This window comes from Lethenteron reissneri, chromosome 44, assembly GCF_015708825.2.
Source record: "Lethenteron reissneri isolate LAM-NWPU_2019-01 chromosome 44, ASM1570882v1, whole genome shotgun sequence".
Taxonomy (NCBI): domain Eukaryota; kingdom Metazoa; phylum Chordata; class Hyperoartia; order Petromyzontiformes; family Petromyzontidae; genus Lethenteron; species Lethenteron reissneri.
This window is the reverse complement of record NC_083822.1, coordinates 6139525-6166762: the sequence shown is the minus strand read 5'-3', so window position 1 is coordinate 6166762 and position 27238 is coordinate 6139525. Positions and strand designations below refer to the sequence as shown.

At 43.7% G+C, this 27238-nt stretch overlaps 2 protein-coding genes and 1 non-coding gene across 5 annotated transcripts in view; all 3 read right to left on the bottom strand.

The window, feature by feature from the left end:
• CLCN7 (chloride voltage-gated channel 7) overlaps nt 1-14113 on the bottom strand; it is a 33124-nt gene extending 19011 nt beyond the window's left edge. For all 3 annotated transcript variants that reach the window (XR_009756428.1, XM_061570121.1, XM_061570122.1), the window contains exons 1-12: nt 13873-14113; nt 12527-12604; nt 11738-11821; nt 8550-8615; nt 7571-7703; nt 5500-5609; nt 3807-3887; nt 3181-3243; nt 2910-2993; nt 2425-2518; nt 2236-2300; nt 1740-1856 (exon numbers count right to left, since the gene is read on the bottom strand). Coding sequence is in view for 2 of the 3 variants with exons in the window: in XM_061570121.1 (XP_061426105.1) it covers nt 1740-1856; nt 2236-2300; nt 2425-2518; nt 2910-2993; nt 3181-3243; nt 3807-3887; nt 5500-5609; nt 7571-7703; nt 8550-8615; nt 11738-11821; nt 12527-12604; nt 13873-13992 (1095 nt within the window). In the remaining variant the exon portion in view is untranslated. The remainder of the gene's footprint in view (nt 1-1739; nt 1857-2235; nt 2301-2424; nt 2519-2909; nt 2994-3180; nt 3244-3806; nt 3888-5499; nt 5610-7570; nt 7704-8549; nt 8616-11737; nt 11822-12526; nt 12605-13872) is intronic.
• Nucleotides 14114-16655: 2542 nt separating this feature from the next.
• Nucleotides 16656-24335, bottom strand: LOC133353564 (pentraxin-4-like). The gene is made up of 3 exons (XM_061569895.1): nt 23925-24335; nt 20632-21118; nt 16656-19297 (listed from the first exon to the last, which is right to left on the bottom strand). The coding sequence occupies exons 1-3, from the start codon at nt 24204-24206 to the stop codon at nt 18660-18662; spliced, it is 1407 nt and encodes a 468-aa protein (XP_061425879.1). The 5' UTR covers nt 24207-24335; the 3' UTR covers nt 16656-18659.
• A 1667-nt stretch (nt 24336-26002) lies between these two features.
• Nucleotides 26003-26075, bottom strand: TRNAR-CCU (transfer RNA arginine (anticodon CCU)). Its single transcript has one exon. It is a non-coding gene; the product is annotated as a tRNA-Arg (tRNA).
• Nucleotides 26076-27238: the final 1163 nt, after the last annotated feature.

The following is a 27238-nucleotide window of genomic DNA, read 5'->3' as shown; positions in this document are numbered from 1 at the left end:
GGCCGTTTTGTGTGTAGACAGAGTATATCTTGCAAACTTGATTTGGCGCTTTCGCGACTGCAGGAATTACTCTTTGGTTCTTTCGGTAAAATCAGGTAGAAAGAGAAAATAATAAATTAAATAATTGCATACGACGTTTCGATTGCAACACAAGCAATAATCATCAGGTACAAATGAAAGAGAAAACAAACCTAGTATACTTAGAAATATAATGCAACACAACACAGATAGTCGGCTAAAACAACAGTCAACACCCTACCTGGTTGATTACGTTCTAAGTTTACTAGGTTTGTTTTCTCTTTCATTTGTACTTGATGATGATTGCTTGTGTTGCAATCGAAACGTCGTATGCTATTATTTAATTGTTTATTTTCTCTTTCTACGTGACTTTACCGAAGGAACCAAAGAGTATATCTTGCAAGCCTGGTCTAGCCTCCAATTTGTGTTCCAATAGCATATGGTTGGGACAATATGGGCTTGGTGGTGCTATGGTATACATGTCAGCACTGGGGAGGTAAGAAGTCAAGGCTGCTGCCTTTGAATTTGTGTGTGGCCTAAGTTTACTGCCCCTCAGCTGCTGTGCAGGCCGTTTTTATCACTCACTGACAGATGGGGGCCGGATTTACTTGTGCATATTTGCTTGTGAACCCTTCAGGGGGTCTTTGTTGGATTTTCCCTGTGGAGTACTTTATAGCTGAGAGAGAGATTGGGTCACGTGTCATGGGAAGCCCCGGCTCTGGTCTTTCAGGGACCAGTAAACGAGAAATCTGGCTAGAATTTGTCACTGTGTATTACCACCACCCGTTTAACTCAGTAGGGCATACAGAGCATGGCATTGTTTTGCTGTACCAATATGAATCTTGGCGATCTGCCATGAAATTTCAGGAAATGCAAGTGTCTTCTCATTATCTGTATTTTAATGTATTTTATCAGTTTTTTGCAAGACATGTAGCCATTCAACTCCTAACCCACCACGATTCAATTCATTATCAAGATTCAGTCACAATTTGATACTTTAAAAGATCATGACTATAATTCTCATTTGCTTATTCTTATTTGTTTCTCCTTAAAATGTGTACAGTTTTGTTTACTCAAGAAGCCTCAACATCAGATTAGTGTATAGTTTGCTTATAAGTTGCATACATAATCAATCGTCCAGCCTTACATGCACACTCGATGTGTGTGCTGTGAAAGTTAAAAACGATTGTAGTTGATGAATCAACAAACCATGACATTGCTAATTTTAACAGACTAATGCCCCAATGTTCTGTAGCAATGGTTCCCAAACATTCTGGACCCACGGACCATTTTCAACTCTAAAAAAATGCTTGCTGGACCACCATTTAGCAAAACATAGGGTCCATAATACAGGTTTTTTGGGTTAGATCGCATAAATATAAATGTGTCGTTAAACCCGCTCCCACCCGACACAGAGAATTTGTAAGGTGTGTCACGTAAACAGAACATGCCAATTCGTAACTAGTACAGTACACACTGGTGTATTGGAGAAAAAATCCACAACATTCATAATTTGAGTGTTAAACCAAAATATACCGTGTTTTGCAAAAGAAATCACATTTGGATTAGTCCATTTTACCAATTCCCATGGCCTTGCAGACCACCAGTGGTCTGAGGACCACAGGTTGTGAAACGTTGATCTATACAAAGGTCATACAGTAAACAACATTTCTCAGAAAGGTACAATCCTGTAGTTGAGTAATTGTGAGGGCATGTCTAACCGTGGATTCGAATGCTCCAAAGTTGATGAGACCAGGGTAGGACAGCTCGCCCAGGTGGTTATGGTACCAACTCAAGACAAAGTTCAGCGTGAACGTGGATATGACCGAGGCAAAGAACTGGGGGGGGTTGGAGGGGGGCAGACCACACAACACACACACAACAAGCACAACTCGTGAGGAGCTGGACATGTGAAAGAAGTTGTTACTCTTGTTTGTGTTATGACAGGCAAATATATATTCTTACAATCAACAGACGTTGCCACAGGGACTCATCGAATCAAGAGTGGCTCTCAATATCGTTGCGTCATGCAGATGCACTCGCAAAGTAGAAGTGGTGCATAAGCGATTGTCTGTATCAATGGGTTTTAGGTATGCTCAGAAAAACACGTCAACATTCACCTACAATACAAATATCACCGTGGGGAAAACTAAAAAAATAGCAGACACAAATCCAGCAAGAGGATATTCCCTTAAGTGCAGCCCTTGCATAGCTTACAATTCTCCAGGTGAGGTATTGATTCCAGAAGGAAGCCCCCTCTTCCAGACTGAAGAGAACACCACCTGCATGCAAAGAAATCTGGCTTACTGGAAACCACCGGTGAACCAAAATAGACGGTGAAAAACAAAGAGGAAACGAACGAGGAAGTCGGGGGCTAAGTAGTGAATGCGTGGTGAGAGAGCTCACCCACGGGCGCGCCAAAAGCAGCTGACACTCCAGCAGCTGCACCAGCCGATACAAAGTCCCGTTTCTCTGTATCTCGTCGAAAGTACTCCAAGACCTGATGAGGAAACCGTATGCATCGGTAAATTAACAATTATATAGGTTCACACTTTTTGTGTTCATGAATGCACAATTATAAAACAGTGTTTATAAATGATTGTGATTTTACTTTTTTATAGTGTCTAGATTTTGTTTTCGAAATTTGCATTTGGTCTGCAGTCACTTTCTCACCAAATAATTATCTATAATTCCCCTTTTTCTGGTGCCCAGAAATGTATTGCATGAGAAGTGCATTATAAATAATAATTTATTAAAATGACTACAAACACCAGCCAAACTAAGCTCCTCGTTACACTGCAGTTTTCTGTCGAGGCAACACTCAATGTTTTTTTGACATATAACTGGAATGTGTTATACGACTGTGCACCCAAAGGAAATGTGTGGCTCACCTTGAAGTCCTTCTTCAATGTTGTGGAGCGACCCTGAGAGACCCCTGCTGCTATCACGGCACCCGAGTGGATCATTGGCCCTTCCTGGTTGAGGAAGTGATCAAAGGCACAGTGGGAGAAATACATTGCAATGAGAGAAATAACAACCATATACAGCGCTTTCCTCGAATTAAACGCACAACACGCACATGTTACCGAATATGAAATGCGATGCCAGGCAGGTCAGAACTTGAAGAGAAACCGTTGGTTCCTTTGAGGCCAAACAACGTACCTTACCAACAGCAAGACCCCCAGCCACAGAGCAGATGACTCCTAGGACTTTCACCACCAGTGTCTGCAGCAGTGCACACAGACACATTGCATCCACACCACCAGCTAGACCAACACCAACAAAACCACTTGGCTACTCTATTGTGTCCAACGAACATCTAGAGCAGGAGTATGGAAGCTTTTCCTTATCGAGGGTCTAATTTGACTTGACTTTCAAATAGGTTTGACGGACCACACATTTGTTGCCAAACTTGTTTCACAATAGGACTGTATGCATTGACTGTATGCCCAAAACTACTTGAAAGACAATCGGTGATGGAGCGTGATAAAATTAGTGTTGTTGCCAGATCAAACATATCTCCCTCTTCTACCAGATTAGTGACTAAGACGCTTACAGTGACAGATACATATCACTTACAGGCCGTTTCCTTGTGGTAGACCGTGGGTGGCGTAGGCTCAATGAATCAAGACATGGCCCATTTTAAATTAAGTTACTGGTTAGATAATGGCCCGGTATGCAGGAAATGTGTGCAATTCTTAAAACCTAAGGTGACAGTTAAGTTGTATAAGATTAAGTGGTTGATGTGAAATCAGCATTGTCCAGATACAACATTCATCAAGAAGCACCTTTAGTCTGACCACATGTGGGATCTTCACTCCATTGAGGTAGCATTTGATTTGAGGGATGCCACTCCCTGCTGCCACGGGCTGTTGAAAAATGGAAGATGTACTGTGGTGTTAGTTTGTCAGTTAATGACTTTCTTCATTGCTCAAGCATACTTCCCTGCGCTAGTTACTGTTTGAGGACACCAAATAATTATCAGCATCATTGTGGAGAATATAAGCCACAAAATAAATAAGAAGACATTGTCTCCTTCATATATGTCCCTCTACGTAAAAGTCTATCATAATAGTAAATGTTACTCATTCCATCAGCCACAAGGCCTTCAGGAAGTAAATAATTTGAGCAACATTGGTTCAAAACAAGCACATTCTGAACCGTTTGTCATCAGCCTGCTTGAGTCAAAATGAATACTATCTGAGGAAGTTACCCAATACCTATAACCAGTAGTGACAAAGAGTAAAATATGTCCATGTGATAAACCTCCAGCTTCTCTTTCCTCGAACACAGCTACAACGCCTTCCAATCATCCAGAATAATGCCACGAAACAATTTTTTTACCTCTAGAAATTATCCAAAATTACACCACAAAAAAACTTACACTGGCTACCAATCAAATACATAATACACTTAAAAATAATCATATTAACATACAACCAAGCTCCACCTTGCAGCAGAAACCTCATACAGATCAAGCAAAACAACAGATCACTTCACTCTTCAACCCAAACACTCCTCTCCTCCAATCACCAACAACCAAAAAACAAAACCATTGGGTTGAACAGATCTTTCTTATTTGCAGCACCACGACTCTGGAACAACCTCCCTGAAGCAACCCGCACACTCGTCTCCATCACTACATTCAAGTCACTACTAAAAATACTTCTCATTGCACTTGCATACAACTCACAGACGCAACTTGCTTTTGGTTTTATATTTTTAACTAAAGTGTATATTGTACATTTTTCTCATTGTATATACATTTTCTATTTTTATGTTTAAGAGTACGGGCATTAATGCAATGGCCCTTTGCGTGGCAGATTTGTGCCAGAAAGGCGCCACGTGTTCAAGAAAATGTAAAATTGACTTGACTCTTTAAATATTTTGGCTTTGACTTTAAATAATAAACAGTATAATTCACAGGCCTATTTCAATCCACAACAGGATGAAGGTCTCCCTGAAGGGTTATATGACCATACATCACCATACTGGTGAGTGCAGGTTAGCAATGGGGGCCTCTCATGACCGGTTCAGATTATTATTTGCCACTGCTGCTCGTCACAGCCTGGGATTAATCTCAGGTGGCTGGGTTCATAGCGACGTGTGTGTGAACCACTTTGCCGATTATCCACCTTGCTTTGCATTATGGGCAATTTAAGTCACTGTGACCTGACAAAATCACCCGTAATGCACATGATTCCACCGCACCTCGGAAACTAAGTAACGTTGAGCCGTGATACGGATTGCATGGGATAATCATCAACCACAAAATAGGTGCAGAAAGTCTTGTGGTTAGTATACAGCAGTGCAACAAAATCCACTATTGTGAAGTATGGTGAAATAGTCCTCACTGCCTGCCTGGTGTAGGGAGCCCCTCATCCAGCAGGGGATTTAGAAACAGTGCTGCACATGTACAAACCACTGTGAAACTGAATACAATTGTTTTGTGTAAATAGTAAAATAGACAAGGCGCCTTACCTCTCCAAAAGCAACCAAGATAGAGCCCACCATTACAATCACAGCATTCATTGCTGCCCAAATCACCATGGAGACAGACAGGCCTCCGTCTGCTGTAAATGTGTCAATGTCTGAGTTTGTGGTCAGGAACCATGTACCACCACAGGATAAAAAAGACAAAACCTTCGTGCAATAATTCAAATTTCCATGCTATGTCTCATAGGCAAGATATGAAACTCTACAGCAAGCACAGTGAGAATAGCTTGTAAGTTACATTTTAAGTGTTTTAACAACTGTGATGAATTCATAAAACTTCAACAGCACATTAATTTGAAATATTAAATCATGCTTTATAATTTAGAGTAAAATGTGGGCTCATGGACACATTTTTAAGTTATACCACTAGTTAGCTTTAAATGTCACAGCTTTCCATCTGTATTAATAAAAAAAATGTTTAAGCCTCTGCAAACCATATCTTATAAGAAGCAAATAAAAGATAAGTTGAAATAAGAGCCTTCAACTCTACAATAAAAAAACATCAGTTACCTGTCCAGTTTGTCCTGTCATAGCTCCACACACAACATAAACCACAAATTAGTAACTTACACACACAATGCATTCTCTTGCAATGAAATATGCAAACCATAGACCATGCGCTCTTTGCACTCAGCTGCCATCATTTGACTACACCTCCCCCATGAGGACAAGTGACATGCTGTAGATGGGGTGCTAAGAAAGAAGTGCTGTTTCGTAATTGCCCACACTTCCTGGGGATAGTAGCCCAACCTTTCAGACAGCCGGGCCTACTGCTATAGAAATGAATAGACACAGGATAAAGCATGCGCATGAACCCACAGCTAGCTTCAGACTGACACACACCAGTCACAAATTTGGAAGTTAACCTAGATTGCTAAATTAGATTGCCTTGGTAGCTTACAACACCAAGTAACTGGTGCCCCCCACCAGTGAACACTGCAATACTGTGCTGCTACTTTGCAGATGGTAAACAGTTCCCCACAGTGAACAGGGGTCTTTATCACATCTGGAACAGATTACTATTGCATAGAGCATATAGGGAAGTATAAATACTGTACATTATTTGGGGAAGCTGTCAGTTTTGAAGTAACCCTAACTTGAGAAAGACCAACAAAAAGGATAAATGACAGGAACAAAACTTCATAACCCACATTTTACTTTTTTAAGATAACCTATCTTGGCTTCATATCAATCCGTAAACACCCAATTTGATGGTCTTTGTGATTTTATCATTGCTGCACTGATGACCACACACGATAATTCATGATTAATTTACTCTTAATGCACTTAAGAGTAAGTACTCTTAACCCACATTAAACAAGACCTTAATTTCTCAACAATGGGCTTCCAAGCATTATCTTTATGCATAGTACACCCCAAATTAGTTTTTTTTCCTTTTAGTGGGTGAGTTGCTGATTAACTTTTCGGTGCTTTCCTAAACCTTTTAAAACACCCCTTTGTTTTTGCTTAAAAATGCACTAATAAAATTTTCAAAGGAAAAAAAACACATTGAAACAGAACAGGCAAGTCAGTCAGAAAGCGAATAGCGTTCACCTTTCCGTAAACAAAGCTTAAAAGAAGGCTGAGATTGATTTATATATCTTACTGCAGCATGACCTCCCACTAAATGAAACTTGAGAAGCAACGTTCAACACATGCTTTTGGTTTACCAGTAAAAGGAAGTCAAGAAACGTACTTCCCAGTATAATAAGTTTAAAGCCAAGTTTTAAATAAAAATGCACACATTTAAGAGGAAGACACTTTTTCACATTCCATGTACATCCCTTTGTCAATCCACTGTTGGATTATGGTCTCTCCATGCTCTGCAGGTAATGGAGTAATTTGACCATAATTCACAATGCTGGTCAATGCTCAGTTTTTAGTTTACCATCATTATATTATAACCAACTATAAAATAATCTGTACTTCTGAGAGTACTAAAAGATTTCTATGAATTGTAAACTGAAGCACAGGCATCTACCAACGGAAGATAGAAGTTCGGCAGGATTGATAACCTGTCTACCACCAGCTTAATCTCGTCACGGTCAAAGGATACACTGTTTGAGGATTTGGTATTTTAGTCCTGCAAGCTGCTCGATGGCAATGTCAATGACACAGGCTACGAGAGCTGTCAGGATGCCGATCGCCATGCACACCGTCCAGCGGCCGGCCTCCATAAACTTAGCACGCTGTGAAACAACAAAAAAACACCACAGGGTCACGAGGGTTTAATAGGTGTGTTAGTAACCTTGCTGTCATCACATTACCTACCAGCATGCCACTCCGTAAAAAATCTGGCTGTCAGAATATTTTATGATCAGATTAGTGGCTTAACATCTTGTTGAAATTTTCCGTGTCATATCAGTCTCGGAGCAAGTCAAATAAAAGTGCCACTACTGTAAATGTGCAAACGACTAACAAGCTAAATTGAAACCATGTTTTACTCGATTGCTGCAAAATACAAATTAAATATAGAATGCATTACTAATACATAAATACATCTCACTTAAATTAAATACTACAATACTTTTCGATTTAAAGCTTTCGTGACTGCAGGGATTCATCTTCTTGGTTCTTTCGGTAAAGTCACGTAGAAGGAAAATAATAAAATAATAAAAATAAAACATAATCAAATAATTCTCACGACGTTTCGGCCACAACGCAAGCAGCCGTTTTCAGGTGGAGAACAGGTCTGTCGAGGAGACAGAGTCTGAGGAGACAGACCTGTTCTCCACCTGAAGACGGCTGCTTGCGTTGTGGCCGAAACATCGTGAGAATTATTTTATTATGTTTTATTTTTATTATTTTATTACGTGACTTTACCGAAAGAACCAAGAAGATACTACAATACTATACTGTACTTTCATGAATGTAACTTAATGGTTAACAACACACCGCTAGCGGAAGATTACTCTACAAGGCCATATATAACCTGTGGTTATGACTTTACAAGGTACAGTGTACTTAAAAGCTTCGATTAACTTTCCACGGCCCAGTAAACTGAAAGGTCTCATGTGCCCTATGTTAATACTCACTTGGACACCTAAGTTGTGTTCTTCTTCCAGAAAAAGCTGATTTTCACAGTTGTCATAGTCAAGGCTCTGCAGAAAAATGAAGCACAATGCCACACTTTCAATCAACCTCGGTTTTCATAGTCCAACCGAATCCAGTAAACTGCATAACTATTCATTTTTAACACTTTCAAAACAGAGTTTAGGCATTAATGCATCAGCTCAGTCCATCTGTCTGCCCATCTTTCTGTAATGGGGAGTCACTATCACTCTTGTACTGATGATTCAACATGAACTAACATGTAAGTATAACAATGTGTTGCTATTAGATACTTGCCCTGTTGAGAACTGGCCAATACGAAAAAAGATACAAGAAAAAGTAAAAAAAAATGGAAATACTGCAAAAACAGTTTGCCCTGACAACTACCCCCATGTATTGGAAAGCATTACATATTCCACGCACATGCATGATCTTTCCCAACTTGTTTTGTAAACCAATTGCTTAATTATACATAAACATTCAAACATAAACACATCACCTGTGAACAATGCACACCAGAGAATAATACACTTTGGTAAAAAAAATACCTTGGAAATGAATATTTAAATCCCTCCTTATTTCAGTGTTTATGATATACATTAATGTATTTTATGAAGCAGTGAGAAGTGTAATGCTTCATTTGATGTGCAAGTGTATTTTATATGTTACAATAGAGATCCGTGGTGAGTGATCACAGCAGCAACAAAACAAAAGACAAAAAACATCAATGTTGCTGAAAATTAGTACATTCATTAAAGGAATATTGCACAACATACAGGGCATTTAATGGCTGTAAACGACACACATGCCAATGAAAAAAACACGGTGCAAATATAATAAGACCCAGAGGTGCCAAGAAAAAACACACACGTGCAAATAAGCTTGATATTTTAGTCTAATAGTGATGTCAATACATAAAAGGTTAGGTACAGGGTGCAAGTATGCTAGATTTGAAGTTTTTTTGACTGCAGGGATCCATTGTTTTTTTCGGTAAAGTCACGTAGGTAAAAAATTTTAAATGAAAACAACTAAATTAAATCACGACTTTTCGGGCGCAACACAAGCGTCCGTCTTCAGGTGAGGACAGACACAGCGAAAGAACAACCGCTTAAGTCTGCCTTATTTTTTTTACCTACGTGACTTTACCGACAAAAACTAAAAGTAAAAAAAAATTATGCAAGTATGCTCTTTGTTTAGGTCTAATAGGGAAATAAAGAAGGGGGGGGGGGTGAAGGGAGTGAACCAAGCTGTGCAAGGGTATTCCAGAAACATGAAGCAACAACACGGAAAACCTTTAAACAAAGTTTCAGCAAATGGAACGGAGGAACTTATGAGGCTATGAGATGGAGTCAAATGAAGTAAGTCGTCCTTTAGGAATTGGCGGATTTGTTTAAGAGGACTATTTGGATGAGTACAGAGCATTGATGCTGTCTCTGGCTATCAAAGGGGGATAGATGTGATTTAATGTACAGTCTGCAATGATGAGTTCTACAGGGGGTGTAAAGGGTAACATTGAGAGTGATAGATTGTGTCATAATAATCAAATATGGGCAGGATGGTGGCTTTAACTCTATTCAGATGGGTAGAAGTGGAATACAGAATTTGTTTCTGTAAAGGAATCCAACTTTGTTGTTTAATATTAGTGGCCATGTGGTCAATGTGGGTTTTGAAAGACAGTTTCACATCTATTTAAACCTGCTCAATAAGGTGTGAGCCAAAAGCCACAATGTACAGAGGTGGCAAGATAGGATTGGGACAGCCAGAGAATAATATAACGTTGGTCTTTTTAATTTAAGATAATCAAAGTCCTGCTGTAGATGCTATTTTAACTCATCCATGGCATTTCTGGAGGCCATCAGGGCTGCGTCATCAGTAAAAAGGTTTATGTCACTCTTCTTCTTCTTTCCGACAGCATGACGGAAAAGCAACAGTTATAAAATGTGTTCTAGTTGAATGCTAAATTGTTTAAAGCAATCCAAGGCAGAAGACACTGTATGGTTCACGGTATCACCGCCAGGATGTACATGGATGGCGCACCAAAGTCGAAGTATGGCGATTCTTTGAGCTTCCGTTTGTGGAAGGTGTACGCGCATCTCCAATGTTACATTCGAGAACGGTTTAGCGAGGTCCATTAATTTCTATAACAGTAGGCCTGTGCGGCCAAGTGTCTGTGAGAGGTTGGGCAACTAATCCTCAGTGAGTGAGGCCAGTTATGAAACAACACTTGTTTCCCAGCATCCCATGCACAGCATGTGACTTGTCTTGAGGGGGGAGGTGTAGTCAAGTGATGGCATCTGAGTGCAAAGAGCATGGTCTATGGTTTGCATATTTCATTGCAACAGATGGCATTGTATGTGTAAGTTATTAATCTGTGGTTTACGTTGCATGCCGAACTATAACAGGACAAACTGGACAGTTGTCATGGGAGAGAGAAGCCCGGTACTTCCGATGGGGTCCTCAATGAGGTGTTTGTTTACCACATCCATATCCGCCGATTATTCCATCGACGTTTATTTTCTGTTGCCAGAGCAGCAGTGCACAGGCAATGGTGGGGTCGGTTATTTAAGATTTTGTTAGAGAAAATGGCAGAGTGCAGATTAGAGATGCCTATATTATTGACATACAGAGAAAGAGGACAGAGACAATCACAGAGCCCTGAGGAACTCCCTTCACCTCTGGTGATTTCAGCACCTGTGATTTTTTTTACTCTAAATTGGCATTACAAACCAGAACACACGATTATAATTTTACAAACTATAACCGTTTAATTCACCATTGTTATGTGTAGTTAGAGAAATTATATACATCTGAGCATTTTCAATTATTTATAAAATGTTTCAATTTATGTGGAATTGATACTTGTCTGTGGCATTATAATGGCTTGTGATGTGTCGGCTACTTCGGTGACTGAGTCAGATGTACTCGTGCATATACCCTTGTGTCAATCCACTGCTAGATGTGGGCCTCCCCACACCGTGCGAAGAGTCGTGAGGGTCATTTGACTAATACTTCAACGTGCTCGTTAATCCGGATTGGTGAAGGTGGGGAACAGCTGTTGGAGCTTAGTTGAGTACAAGAAATTATTTAGCCTTGCAGCAACCTACAACACCTGGTTTATGGATGCTGGTCTCCCATCCAACCACTACCCGTACTCAAACCAAATGTGAGGTACCTCGTATTTTTGCGAGAGGAGGTTCTCACTGTGAGGGATCTCCTTGGGCCTGGGGGAGGTGAACACCTCCTGCGATTCCAGCACCTGCACAATGCAAATACTAATAAATTAGGGCTGTAACGAAGCATCAATTCATTAACATCGATTCTAATACTGAGTATACACGTACAATATTGTATGTATGTTAAACTACTTTCACCCGGTACGTAGCCAACCGTGCTAATAGGTGTGTAATACAAAGTGATGTTTTTAATTCGTAAATGCTGAAAGCAATGAGGACTCATTCTGCCACGTGAGTCTACTACAATCACCACTATTAAACATTTATTGATAATTTTAACTCGTCCACGAACCATTACAATTCCTTGAAATGCGAGGGGGCGAATCGTTGCACCCCGGAAAATGAATCAATAGGCATTGCGAATAGCTCCACACAAAACTATGAAAAGGCTAAAATTAACACGTGAATATAATAATTAAAATGTTACTATAAAAAAAGAACACACCATGACATACACAATGTATCTTTTGATGATTTTCATAAAAATCTGTATTTGTATCCAGCAATAATAAAAACACCACACAAGCAGTTATTGTGAAATACCATCCTGCAACTACTTGTGCAACAATGCTGTTTAGCCCCAAATGCAGTGCAATGTTTATCATGGACAATACATCACTTATGTGCCTTCTCTCAATGTATAAATGGTGGAGGATGCTGGCCGTTACATTAAACACACCACAACAACCCTACCGAAAGAACCAAAGAGTAACCCTGCTCCGTCTCACCTCTTCTGAAATGCCGTCTCCATCAGTGAGATCCACGGTTCTAAATCCGCTCGAAGACAAAAAGCGCGACCTGGAGTTCTGTGTGTGTCGGGGTGACAAGGGGAGCACTCATTAATGATTCGGTCGACGTCCAGATAACTAGAAGATTTCTCACAGTGCGATGGTGCATGCTGAGCACCATTCTGCACAACACAACATCAGCACTTTACACACACACGCGCATGTGCGTGCCTCCTGTATCACAAGATCCGCATACCAAACAGGAAGAGCAATGCTGAAACGTCTTTAAGAGACTTAGGCTGAGGAATTTGTGTTATGTTGTTCTGGTCTACACCATGTATTTGTTTTTACACATTTAAGCCTCGCATTTTTTACAGGGTGTTCCTGTACAGAACCGATTCTAGTTTGAAATTTGAAATACATCGGTTGAATAAAGCCACGATTTCCCCCGTCTTCCCAAACTAGATCAAAGTTCAACAGGGCATTAACATACCTCTCAACTCCTTATTGGTACCAACCTAATTACAGACAAATTCAGACCTTATTGGTCACCCCGTGCCCTTATAAATCTCAACGTTTATCATACAAAGTCCCATCACAAGGGAGAAACACAAACAAATATACAAATAAAACATTTGCCCGCATTGAAACGGCTATACGCCGTATGGACATGAAACTCAATTTCCCTGTACAAGAATACGGGGTAAACCCTATCGGTTGACCAGAATGCATTAAACGACATAAGTATATTTTAGATAAGTCTCGAATCAAACACTCAAAGACTGTTTAATCCAGACTCAGCAGCATCTTAAACCGAGTTGAATGGTATTATTAACCCTTCTCTGACTAAAACAAGCGACTTGTGTGCTATTGTAATGTATAAAGTTTAAAGGGGGGTTGATGTGGGATTACCGTTCCCTTTGCTTAATTGTGAACACGATGCGATAGGGAAACACAAATGTGGTTAAAGGTAACGATGACACACAGAAAAGTATTTAAAAACAACAAATATTCCCCTCCACCACCACCTAATACCACACACAAACACTCCGTCACCCAAACTCGTGACCGGTAAAAAAGAATAATAATTTAAAAAACCGCCTCCACTCCTCACATCAGTATGACGCCCCCCCCCCCCCCCTCAACAATTACTTATTCAAACTTCTCTTAAAAATCTGACGGACAACGCGGGTAACACGAACAAAAAACCCGCATCCGAACCCTACAACAAACCGTTCAATATAAACAAAGCGTCAAAGTGTGCGCCGCTATATTTTAACGGAGAGAGTGGAGAGGGCCCGGCGTAGACCGGTCTTGCCTAGATCCATCCAGCCGGGTCGACTTACGCGTTTCCCGGCGGCCGAGGCGCCACTCCCCCGTCGAGAGCCGACCAGCGACGTCCCCTCGTTCACCTCGCCGTCGTCGTCCTTGCTCGACCACGATACCTTCTTGAGGATGTTCGCCATCAGCTCGGCCCGCGCGCGAGGAGACGAGGAGGCAGAGACGGACCGAGGGGACTGCGAGAGAGGTGGGGTGGGTAATGTTGATGGGGAGGAAGGGAAGGAGGGGTTTAACGTTAACGCTGTTTCCCCCCCCTCACCACATCCCTACGTAAGATGGCAACCCTCACCCCCTACGTAAGATGGCAACCCTCACCCCCTACGTAAGATGGCAACCCTCACCCCCTACGTAAGATGGCAACCCTCACCCCCTACGTAAGATGGCAACCCTCACCCCCTACGTAAGATGGCAACCCTCACCCCCTACGTAAGATGGCAACCCTCACCCCCTACGTACGATGGCAACCCTCACCCCCTACGTACGATGGCAACCCTCACCCCCTACGTAAGATGGCAACCCTCACCCCCTACGTAAGATGGCAACCCTCACCCCCTACGTAAGATGGCAACCCTCACCCCCTACGTAAGATGGCAACCCTCACCCCCTACGTAAGATGGCAACCCTCACCCCCTATGTAAGATGGCAACCCTCACCCCCTATGTAAGATGGCAACCCTCACCCCCTATGTAAGATGGCAACCCTCACCCCTATGTAAGATAGCAACCTTCACCCCTACGTAAGATGGCACCCCTCAACGTAATATTTTCCCCCTCCCCAACGTTAGATGCCCCCCCCTCCCCAACGTTAGATGCCCCCCCAACGTAAAATACCCCCCCCCCCCAGCGCGAAGGCGGCCATCTAACGTAGGGAAATGGTCCGTTAATTGCAATGAGAATCAGAATTGTAATTATCCTGGAGGAATCCGATGAACTATGAAGCTCTTTTTTACAGATGTCCAGTCTGGAGGGGGGCGGGGGGAGGTTAGAAATTATAAAATAGCAACGTAAAATGTGACGCTTTCTCTATATTATTTTCTCAGCTTAAATGCATGGGGCTTCGTCAGTACAATATACAGTGCACACATGGTTTAAAGTTATCTTGTATTACATTAGGACCCATTTCTTCGAGAGAGAGGATCCTTGTCTTTAACATCTGGCAGTTCAGCACGGATTCAAGGAAGTCTGCTGATGAGACACTAAATGTCAAAACCGGTCCAGTTTGCTTGTGCGTCCTGAATTAATGCTGCTGAAATTCTTTCCACCTGTCAACTGATCCAGCATACTCAATGCACCGACACATGATATGCTGCGTATATGTAGAGCAGAGAAAACATCGATGTTCTCTAACATTACTCTTTCCTGTCGACACTGGGATTTGTTGGCCATGAAGTACTTTTCCACAAATACTCCAACCATATGGGTTGCTTCTAGATAAACTTGGACCCAGGGCTTAATTCTGAGTCACTGGTGGACTGGAATAGGTGGAAGGAATGTTGTAGCAACAGCCAAAGTGAAAGGCATGATTTAACGTGGTGTGCTGGGTGCAGGAATACCCAGGTAACTGACCTGGACACACCGCTGAAATGAAGCCATGTTTTGGCCCTTTACCAGTGGCGAGCAACTTGCGGCCCACGAGCTGCATGTGTTCCCAGGAGCCTCTCGTGTTGGCCTGGTCCCCGGTACCAGCCCTAGCGGGGCTTGGTGAGTGCAGGGATAGCGCGGGCACCACGCATAGCGTGTAGTGCGGGCTTCCAAAAGGGGAGTGGGAGAGTGTCATCCCAGGGGCAGGGTTGCCCTGGGCCATGGCACTCTAGTTGACCCAGTAGACACGTGATCCGGAGTATCCACAGAGAGGACCCCAGGTGGGGGGGGGGGGCTAGGGGGTGATCACGTGTCCAGGGAGAGCTCTCGAGGGGGATCGAGAGGGAGCTGGAACGCTCGAGAAGGCGGGCGGGGCCGAGGGCGGAGCGACCCGGGAGGATATAAGGTGGGTCCCTGAGAGGGACCGGGTTCGCTTCGTTCTACAAGCTGGAAGCTCTACGTCTCAAGCTGGAAGTTCCACGTCTACAAGCTGGAAGTTCCACGTCTACAAGCTGGAAGCTCTACGTCTACAAGCTGGAAGCTCCACGTCTACAAGCTGGAAGTTCCACGTCTACAAGCTGGAAGCTCTACGTCTACAAGCTGGAAGCTCTACGTCTACAAGCTGGAAGCTCTACGTCTCAAGCTGGAAGTTCCACGTCTACAAGCTGGAAGCTCTACGTCTACAAGCTGGAAGCTCTACGTCTACAAGCTGGAAGCTCCACGTCTACAAGCTGGAAGTTCCACGTCTACAAGCTCGAAGCTCTACGTCTACAAGCTGGAAGCTCTACGTCTACAAGCTGGAAGCTCTACGTCTACAAGCTGGAAGCTCTACGTCCTACAAAGCATCAACACGTGGCCGGGGACCCGAGTGAGGGTCCGACCCTTCGTAGCTGTAATTCCTACGTATAGTGTAGTTAGCTGGGTGGTCACCACCCCAGGCTGTATCTGTTAAAGGGGCAGTTACCCCTTTGTATATACGTGTTGCCTCTGAAGAATAACGTCTGCAACTCAATTGGACTCACTACAAATGCACAAGCACGATTTCAAGCTTGCGACACACTGGAGTGAGGAGGGCTGATCATGTGGCCCACTAACTCGTTTTGGTTGCCTATCACTGCCCCTATACCACGGTCTGATAAAAAAAATGGGTGCAACTCAAAAAAACCTCTACCTAAAAAATACGTAAAATGAATTCCAAGCTCCAGGAATTAACACTTGTTGAATATATTTCGGAACAAAGGTTTACGCGCACGTTACATTCATTGTGTTGACTATGCATACAAATACAATTGGAGCAATTCAATAAATACATGATAACATGTCAAATTTCCTCGTCGTTCAATGCATTGTCATGAACACTGGAGGTATTAACACACATGATAAGCCTGTGCTCCAAACTATTGAAAATATGTTTTTATTGTGGACGGTTATTGTGAATTACATTGACAGTCTTGCACAAAAATACATGAATATATAGTCAATATATTAATTTCAGAGTCTGATTAAATATATTCATGGAATTGTAAAAGCCATTTTCTGCAAACGTAGTTTCCATTAACGCAAATATTTTTGCGTTCTAACTTTAAGCATAGACTATACGAGTCTTTTGTCAATTCATTTCTGGATGAGGGCCTCCATTTGCTGTGTCAGTTGTGAAGGTCGTTAGGCCATCATGCCTGTTCAGTTAAATGGATTCGTCCAAATTTGAATTGCCACTGATGTTAACCGTAGTTGGGAATCAAATTCACGTCTCTGGGTTGGTATGCCGGCGCGTTAGCCACCGTTCCACTACTCCATCCCTCCTTACCATACTATACAAATACGGTACGCAAATTAATTTTACTTGGTGTCTGTTTAAATGTAAGTACAAGACCTTCATCTTTTTCTCTATGTTTTGATCAATTGTCTTTATTTGCACCTTTTTTACACGACTTCTTTATAATTTCCCAATAATTGTATCAGTCATGGCTTCCCCTCCAAGAATAAATCTTAAACAATATTCTTATTGTCTTCCAAATTTACACTTATTTTAAAGTTAAACTTTTGTTGTATTAATAGAGGAGCAGTGGCGCAGTGGTTTATGCACTGCTCCCTCAGCCCAGTTATAAGAATTTGATTCTTGGTTTCGGCAAACAGCAGATATCTGCACTGGTCCTGGACCCTGTCTCCAAACGCCACCTTGACCACCCCACAGTGGTCAGCATGGTTAAATATGGTCAAACATTCCAATGACCAACATGGCGTGAAGAAGCCTTCATCGAACAGCGCATTGACCAAGAGCTGTAGGTGCATCTAATGGTGTATGGAAGCAGAATTTTCTTGGACAATGTTGACCATACGATGATGCAAAATGTTCAAGTGCGTTGGTCTGGCAAGTCCTGCTTGTAAGAGACGAAATTATCCTTTGGGGTCCAATGCTATGAGAATAGGTATATACATCTAGCAATGAATACATATGTATATTAAATACACGTTTGCAGTCCTGGAACGGGAAAAAAACATGTCTGAAAAAACGACTCGTGTACTATTTGACGCTAGATTATTTACGTCACACACTTCAGATCACAGTGGGTAGAGTGGCGGCACAGTGGTTAGTACACTGCGGCCATTTACCATCAGCGATGGGTGATATCTCAACAGACCCGAGCTTCAGATTGGTGCAGATATCCATTACCATTTCATAAGGTTAAACATATATATACAGCAATTAAATGCCAAAGCATCTCAAAGCGCCATATATCATATCTCATGTTACTGATTTCATTGCCCTGAGACAGTCTCACCTCGGGGACCCTAGTGGCAAGTCTAATTTGGATCATCAAAATATATTCCTTGATGTTGTGCTACACACAACTATTAAACAAGCCCTGAAGTGCCAATATAATTAAGAAACACTATTGAACAGAGCACTGCACAAAGGTAGTAGCACACACAAACTTTGTCACAACATTGTTCAAGCACAATCAGCAACGTTTTATACACTGGAGTATATGATAATAAAACGAACGCAGAACAAATCATGTATAGTGGCATCATTGTACCCTTAATATATATGAAACAGGTGACGTTTCAACCTCCTCTTGAACTGCGATACATTTGCACAGGAAGCTATATGATCAGGCAGCAGATTCCGTAGCCGTGGTGACATTGTAGAAAAGGCCCCATTCTGCATCATATCCAGCGCCAACCTAACCCACGCCCTTCTGGTGTCCTCAGCAGTCATCCAAGCAGTCACACTGCACCAGCTTGGCATCGCCCGAGAGCTTTCCGAGGTCACTGAACGTGAGCGCCACCCCTTCCATCGGCAGTTGTCCACCCCTGGCGAGCGCCGACACCTCCCCGGGCGCCAGGCTGCGCGTCCACAGCGCGAACCCGGCCAGCGATCCCACGAACGCCTCGTGCCTCTCGAAGCCACCACCCATTGCGTCCTGCTCCTGGCCTAACATCAGCGAGCCGCCCGACGCCACGGCATAGCCGCGCCTGAACCCCGACCCCGCGGCGGCCAGCCTGCGGTCCACGTAGTAGGCGTAGCGCCCCTCGGCCGAGGACCACATGACACACGCGTGGTGCCAGCCGCCGTCGAGCAGGGCGGCTGCCGGCAGCTCGCGGTATTCGGGGTCGCCGATGACCAGCTGGAGACGGCCCTCCCCCGCGGCGCGGCCATACAGCACTAGCTTGTTGTCGTTGTCCTCCGTGGCGTAGGACAGCACGGTGCCCACGTAGCCAGCGCTCGTGCGCAGCCAGAAGCAGGCGGTGAAGGCGCTCAGCGGCGCCGAAAGGCCCTTGCGGAACGAGGCCGCGCTGGACACGGAGGCGGCGGGGAAGCGCAGGGCGGCCTTCACGTTACACACTGCAGGACACAACACAGAGAAAGATCCCCCGTATAGCCTTAACATACTTTAGGGGCAAGTGCTGTTGGCAAGCACCTATGAAGGCTTAAGACACCAACTCACTTGTTACTGTAGATGCAATCGCTAGTATGACTGACGGTGTCATAGTGCGTTCGTCATGGGCCCTGATGTAAGTCATTTAATTGGTAAATTTCACCCCTCTGGTCTGTGAGTCCTGGTGTAATTGCACCGCCTGTATATTTGAGAGCTTTGCCAATTGATATGAAGCATCTTTAAAGAGGTATTGCACTACGTCACCTGGTCACATATATTATACTGCCAAGCAGCCCATCACTTCGTTACTATCATTAATTGTGAAAGATTTTGGTAATTTGTATCTAAGTCGTACATAATTAATCAATATGGTCAAAGTAAGTGGAAATCCAACTTTAATATACTATTTTTGTAGAGTCGTTAGTGACCTAACGAAGAGCTTCAACTCACTACATTTGATATTCTTGGTTCTTTCGGTAAAGTCACATAGAAGGGAAATAATAAAATAATATAAATATTAAACAATAAACATTATCACGACGTTTCGACTGCAACACAAGCAATCATAATCAGGTGTGAAATTTCTAATTTCTTGCTGTGGATTTCACACCTGATGATGATTGCTTGTGTTGCAGTCGAATCATCGTGAGAATTTTTATTGTTTTATATTTATATTATTTTATTATTTCCCTTCTACGTGACTTTACCGAAAGAACCAAGAATATGAATCCCTGCAGTCACATTTGAGTTGGTTTAATCACAGGTGGCTGCCTGGATTCAAACCCGAGATCTTGGCGATGCCAGCTCAGCACTCTGACTTCTGAGCCACCCAGCGATCTCAATAATTGTTCATGACTGGAACCCCCACTGCCAACACACGGGCACATCAAGAGCCCTCCACTAGAGGTGCAGCCACATTTCGGATGGTTCGGGGTGTGCTACTCACTTATGGTTACTGGTGGTTATTGGGTAGGTTGCAGATAGAATTCACGAAGTTCGCCCCTCAACATCGTCACAGATAAGTGGAATTATCCTGCACAAAAATGACAAAGTACTGGCTACTGACTCATTACTGAGCCTAGTGTTCGTGGGCTACGGTGTATAGTATATCAAGGTTTCGTCATCAGCACAATCAGCAATTATGTCACCTTGTTGGCCTGGATAAAAAAATGCAGACTCAAATATGGTATTCTTTTCAACATTTTGTTGGTGTTTCTAAGCCATATTTAAACATTTTGGGGGTGCGCTGACAACCACGAAATCCACAGCGGCTGCACCGCTGTCCCCCCACAAATCTCACCGCCAACGTGTCTCCTCGGCTCTCCGCGAAGGGTCCCCTTCGCTGTCCCCCTTCTTCCCCCTCCTCCTGCCTTCCTCCTGCCCCCGCCTCTGGCCGTCAGAGACTCGTTCAGCGCTCGCTCCAGCGTCTGGAGTCGCACGTCGCGAGCACGTCCCTGCCTCTCCAACGCGTCCAACGCACGCCGCAAAGCGCCCGCCTCCTCGGTGCGCGCCGCGACCCCGGCATTCCGTAGCTCGGCCGTGGCATTGGCGAGGCGCGCTACGGCCTGGGCACCCTCGGATGACATTCGACGCTGCACCCCGTCCAAGACGGCCTCGAGGGCCGAGAGACGCAGCTCCCAGTCCGTGGCCTGCTTGCGCGCGCTTCTCTTGAACTCACGCACCTGTGCCTCCAGGTCGCGGCTGGCGGTGGAAGACGTGGTGAGGTTCTCGTGAGAGGCCCCCAGAGACTCGAGGCGACGCTGAGCGTCGTCCCTGAAGAGGCGGAACTGCGATGAGAAGGAGAAGAAGGGGTCGGCGAATTCATGAATTTTGGAGACGATGTCGGGACTGGTGGCGTAAAGTGAAGAGGCGGATATAGTCATTTCCCAAGGGGTTGGGTGGGAGGCAGTCAAGAAATGTCAAGCTGAATAATCATTAAATGTCGTTTTCCTAAGAAATTTCAACGAAATACTAATTTTGGACGTCGGGAAGGCGTTCGCTTTGTTCCTCACATTAGCAATCGTAGGTGCATATACATATTTTATTAATTTTTTATGTTAATTGTAAACTACTGAAAATATATTAGTAAAGGTGTCCAGTTTTGGGGGGGGGGGGCTGCCCCCCCGTGCCGCCCCCCACCCCCCCCCCCCCCCCCGCAAACTCCGCCCATGGCTGCACCTTTTATGATTCAGAGTCAAACCAATGCTTATTTTCGGTGACCCGGAAAATATTTCACACTTCATTCATCATATGGCGAAAGCTACGAGTCACATGCCAGTGAAAATTTAAGCTGCAATTGGTGGTATAGTAATTTCATAATGAGATAGGATAAATTTGCAAATTTGGAATATAACAAGATAATGGGTAGTGTTAGCCCGTGCCCAAAAATCCATAGTTATTGGGCTAAATATATTTAATTTTACGCGGAGAGACATACTTTTGTCTATTTTAATGATTACCAACTTCAGTTGAAAGCATGTACTGTGCACATTTTCTCTGTCCATCTGCAATGGGAGTGGGTGGGCATGATCAATCTAGTAAGATGATCAAATATGAACCAACTTATATATATGCAGCTGTTCGGTATTAGGAACTCTGCCTTTTAAAAACAGACCAAATGGATGCCTGAATCTTGGAGACACAAGCTAAGGACTACTGTATGTACTTGCAGATACCTGCCGTATTGTGTGCTTCTAATTAAATGCTTCAGAGAACAAACACGTGTTAGAAAGCATTCTATAATCCATGCCTGTGCGTTATTTTTCTCAACTTGTTTCTTTACAGAATAAATAACCCATACCAATAGAACATCTTATCTTGCTCTGGCTTTGTACTTACTGGTCAGGTTCCCTCTAAGGGTCATGTCCCTCGCCAACTTTCACTGCATGTAATCTAAGTCGCACCGAGGCAGTGGGTGTTGAAGAGAGGGATTTAATTTCATCCCCGCGCAGCTCCGTTTATTGAAGTTAAAATTAGGCACCTCGCCACAGGCGGTTGACCTTTTGACAGCATCTCTAATATAAGCGCGGCCAGCAGCAACGACACAGAATCTAAGAATACTGGGTGTTTGTAGGCTTGTGTACTGAATTGGCCCAGGAAACAATACAGAAACTTATTATTTAAGCCACAAATGTGGAGATTTGAGTGTTATTACTTTGGATGATTTTCTGGGTTTTCTCCGGTTTCCCAAGTTAAGTCAAACACAAGTTAAGTCAAGTACACGTTAATGGAATTGGTCAAACATCCGCATGTAAGACATCTTAAATGCCATTTGTTTATATAGCTTTCCTTGATAAATAGCAATAAAAGGTATTTTGTTTATTGCTGGTCAAAGTAGAAACGTAACCATAGTTGAGTTGTATTAAACATTTTAAAATGTTCTGTAATTGGGGTAAACGATATGGGTCGTTAGCAATAATAACACGTCATTAAAATATATGCGTAAAAATTGAACGCTTACACATGGAATCGGGTTTCATAATGAATGTGATTACAACCTTTGACCACGTTTTCCAATTAACACTTGGCTTTTCACACGTTTTGGAAAAAGTAAGATACCTACATTTGCTAAAAAATATTAGCCCATGTTGATTGCATGGCGTGTGGTGACACGTTTGTGATCAAGCCCTTTGGTGGAACGTGTTGGTGGTTCACGTCGAGATTTGTTTAACTCTTAAAAATTTACCCGTAAAAACAAAGTTTTTCACTATAAATCCTTTATATGCGTGGCATCGATTTTATTTTATTATTCATTTCTGTTTTTCTTGAGTAAGAGTTTCATTTTTATCACATTGGTATTTGTAATTAAATATGAAAAAAAAAATCCAAAAAAGTGGAAAATTTTGGAAAAACATTTTCACGAAAATAAATTGTCACGCACAACGAGTCTGTGTGCAAAATGTCAGCTCGATTGGATCACGGGAAGTGGGTTAAAAAACGACCGAAAGATTTGCACGGTCGTAAGCGCGCAAGCAAACAAGTGAACTTAATATAAAGGATTTAAAAACCAGCAAGGGCTGCCATGGGGCCAGGGTATGGCAGTACGGCAAGTAGGTTCGTCAACCCATCTGTTTCGCGGAGCTATGCTTGTTATCACATTCGTGTACATAATCGGTTTTTCTCTGGATACTCCGGTTTGCTCCCATATATACAGTAACAACATATCCGTTCATGAATTTTCCGAGTATCCCAATATAGAACCGTCCAGAAAAGAAAAATCGGGAGACCCGATGAAGCACATGTGAAACAATGTTCACATGTAGAGCCGTTTTGTCAATCCACTATCGTGGTCGTTATTGTCTGACCATACTTTGGAACGCTGGTCAGTGCGCATAGAAGTGCAGTACAACGAATTATTTCTGCTGACCACCAGAAAGCAAAGCCACGTCGCCGCCAATGACAACCTGGTGTTCGTTACAATCACAAATCTCACCTCTATCCAGGCTCAAAACCTGACGATCTTCCGAGAACTGACGAGGTGGGACGCATTCTGCGTGATCTGTACGACTCAACAAATGCATCACATTGTATATAATATCTGGTGGCAAATGACGCCTGCATCCACAGCGTCATCTCAACGACACGCAAACGTACCGCGACTTTGAGCTCGTAGACGTCTCGGTGGAGGCGAGGGAAAGCGGCTCTGAGCTCAGACAGGCTGAGGACGGGTCCAGGCTGGTTTCCCGTCACGGTCGTCTGGTTCAGTGAGCGCAGGGCAGAGGCAGCGGCGGCAGCACTCAGAGGTCTCCGGCGGACGCCTGCAGCTGCTGCAGAGCCGAGTCTTCGTGGCTGGGATTCGTCGGCTCCGAGTGGAGCCAGGGTTAAGAGCGCAGCCACCAGACCGAGGACGGCACCGTGGCCCACAGGGCAACGCATTGCTGGGCACGACCACTGGCAGACTCGAGGAGGTAGCAGAGTGCGTATTAAGTCGTTTTGAAGACGATGGCTTTGAGGAGGAGCGGGAACACGAGTCGTGATTAAAATTGGCTGCTCAGGTCAACTACACCAACCCTAACTCCAGTCCCCCTCCCTCCCCATTCCCCAACACACACGCGCACGCATCTCCGACGGACATACCAAACAGCCGTGGTGGAGGAGGAACACATGTCACACACACACACACACCCCTCTCCACCACCCACAACCACCCACTAACGTTGGTCCAGCTCTGCTATTTTCATCAGGATTGAGCGGACCACGCGCCCGCCGTCACTCGCCCACGTATCGCTTTCCAGCGGCCACTTTTTTTTTAAAAAAGCCCCTCTATTAAAACCGTGAGGCCAGAAATGGCAGGAGGCAATTGCCACGAAGGACAACGCGCGCGGTGCCAGTGAAGTGCCGTCAAATGCAACGACCAAACTCGCTCCTGGCACGCGAATGTTCACTTGCAGGCCGCACAGAAAGAGCTCCCACTGGGGCGGTGTGGGGGGGGGGGTCCATTAAAAGTGTTTTGAGTTACCGAGGCTTCTTTTATTTTTACACAATTTGAATGCAAATACTTTTACATTTATCTTAACAACAGTGTTCGCTCACTCTTGAAAAAGGAACGGCCTCAGAGGCACGAGGAACCACAGACAAGCGACGAGCCGGCGCCAACAGTTGCCCAAGCCCTGCGGTCCTCTACATATTAAGGTGTTCTCAGCTAATTTATGAGTTTAAATGGTGGGGGGGGAGGGACTGGAGCACCTGGACAAAACCTCAAATGCGACGGGGCAAGTGGAGTCCACATTTTTGCTGTACTGCCTTCTCCTGGCAAACCAGGGAGTTTCACAACATCTGTTCAATCCACCAATTCTAACCCCCACAGTGCTGAATTACACGCATGCATAGCCACAGCCACCGCCCGGCTGACATATAGAGTAAGATATTTATAGATTGCTCAGAATAACAAGAACTAGAAAAACTGCGTTTTATTATGAAACCTCCACTTCACCAATCTCAATGCACTTATTGCATCGTTATGACTCGCTTCTGGAAGATATGGAGCCGTCACTTTTACAATAGGCCTATTCAATCACCTGTTTAGAATATGCGACAAAAACATTAATTTGACATTCAGCAAAGTGCATCGCACCGTGTTTGAGAACGGCCTTCAGAAGGTAATGTCATAGAACTTTGTCAAAAGATCGATTTAAGTGAGCTTATTTGATCTACAATACAGGTGCCACAGTTATTCCCCATATGCTTCGAGAGAAGTAAATGTCAAGGTTGTCAAACCAATGCAGGAAATCTGCTGACGTGATAAACTGTGCTTTTCCTCCGGAAACACCAATTTCCGCCATACAAAAGCAAAACCTTTTAAAATGGTAAAGTATCCCAATACAGGGCAATTCTGAAAATAGTGACGCATTCCTGATTAAATGACATCACTACGAGTCTTTCAGTTAAACCCAGTAACAACAAAGTGTGAGCTTTGACAGCCCTTTCGGCAGTCTACCGCTAGAGAACGGCCGTGTGGGTTATTTGACCATACTTCACCACGCTGGTCACTGCGGGTTTCTGAAGAGGGTGCCCCCAGAACCTGTTGAGATATTATTCGTCAGTGATGTTGTAGCCATGGCCGGGTATCAAACTAGTGATTCTCGTTATTTTTATATGTATCGAATGTTGAATTTCTTTTGCACCGTACGGAGCCAACATACATGTTACAAAAGTATATTTTTGTACTCATCTACCCCAGGTGGGACTCGAACCCACAATCCCTGGCTTAGGAGGCCAGTGCCTTATCCATTAGGCCACTGGGGCTGCACATGCACAGAGTGCGTGAAGTGGGGCTTATGCCACGTGGACGTTATCTACATCGTGATTTGGTGGAATTTCAGCTTGTGCGTATTTTCTCGTTCACAGCGCAGTACGATAAAGATCTGGCGCATGTGCAGACACCTTAAATAAACCGACATTTACCGTAAAAATTTGACATCTTTAATTAACTCGAAATCATTTCAAAGCGATTATGGTTAAAGATTAAACAGGAAAACCTAACATGACCCGTGGTGGGACTCTAAGCCACAATCATTGACTTAGGAAACAAGTCCATTGAGCAACTGGGCCACATGAGGTAAGATGAAGATGCAGATCTGGCTTATTATGCCCCCCCCACCACCCCAATGAACACCACTGCTCATCACGCCCGCCACCCACGTTGGGTATTAGTGTGTTTTGTCGCTGGAATGTGGTTATGAATTTCCCCGCGCACATTTGAAATGTCTCCTGGGCGACAACCATGCCGCAGACTGCCCCCCAAAGAGCCTTGGGGGGCCTGAGCCACGGGCTGAGAACGGCCGAGTTAAACCAAATGTAGAGCAATGTTGAGGGGCGTTTAAACGTACGTCTTGAACATTGGTATCAATAATTAACGATATTGCACTGTGATACAACTCCTAAAGCGGCCTTACAATTGTGTAAAAAAGTACAACAAAGGACCTTTAGGTGAGAACATGATGGAATGGCCTTCATGCAACAGTCATTACCCTTAAATTCTGCACAGTTGCATATTTTATCAGAAGTCAAATCAGCTACATACAGAATGTTTCCTAAGTGTAAGAAAAAAACACAAAGTGAGCCACAAGCAAAAAAAATTAGGAAGAAAAATCATGCATACGAATGCACCCTGTGATGCTTCCCAACCGCGGGGTTGTCCTGGGAAATATTTAATGAACGATCAACTACAGCGCTCGCGTCAGGCGGGCAGGGGAGAGCCAGGCGCTGCCGGGGAGGGCAAGGGGCAACACGCTCTTTGTTTTTTTCGGTAAAGTCACGTAGGTAAAAAAAGAAAATTAATTTACACTATTGGAACCTCATTTGCCAGTAAAAATATGATAATTGGTTTTTTACCCTTCGATCTGGCAACAAAACTGACACCTTTTTACAAGGAGTCATGTTTCCATAGACCGCAATACCTGCAGTCA

Coding starts and splice junctions, on each gene's coding strand:
- LOC133353564 (XM_061569895.1), bottom strand. CDS start 24,206: ATGCGTTGCCCTGTGGGCCACGGTGCCGTCCTCGGTCTGGTGGCTGCG. Junction 21,119..23,924: donor TCTACGAGCTCAAAGTCGCG/GTACGTTTGCGT, acceptor TTCTCATCGCAG/TTCCGCCTCTTCAGGGACGA. Junction 19,298..20,631: donor GCCGAGGAGACACGTTGGCG/GTGAGATTTGTG, acceptor TGTGTCCTGCAG/TGTGTAACGTGAAGGCCGCC.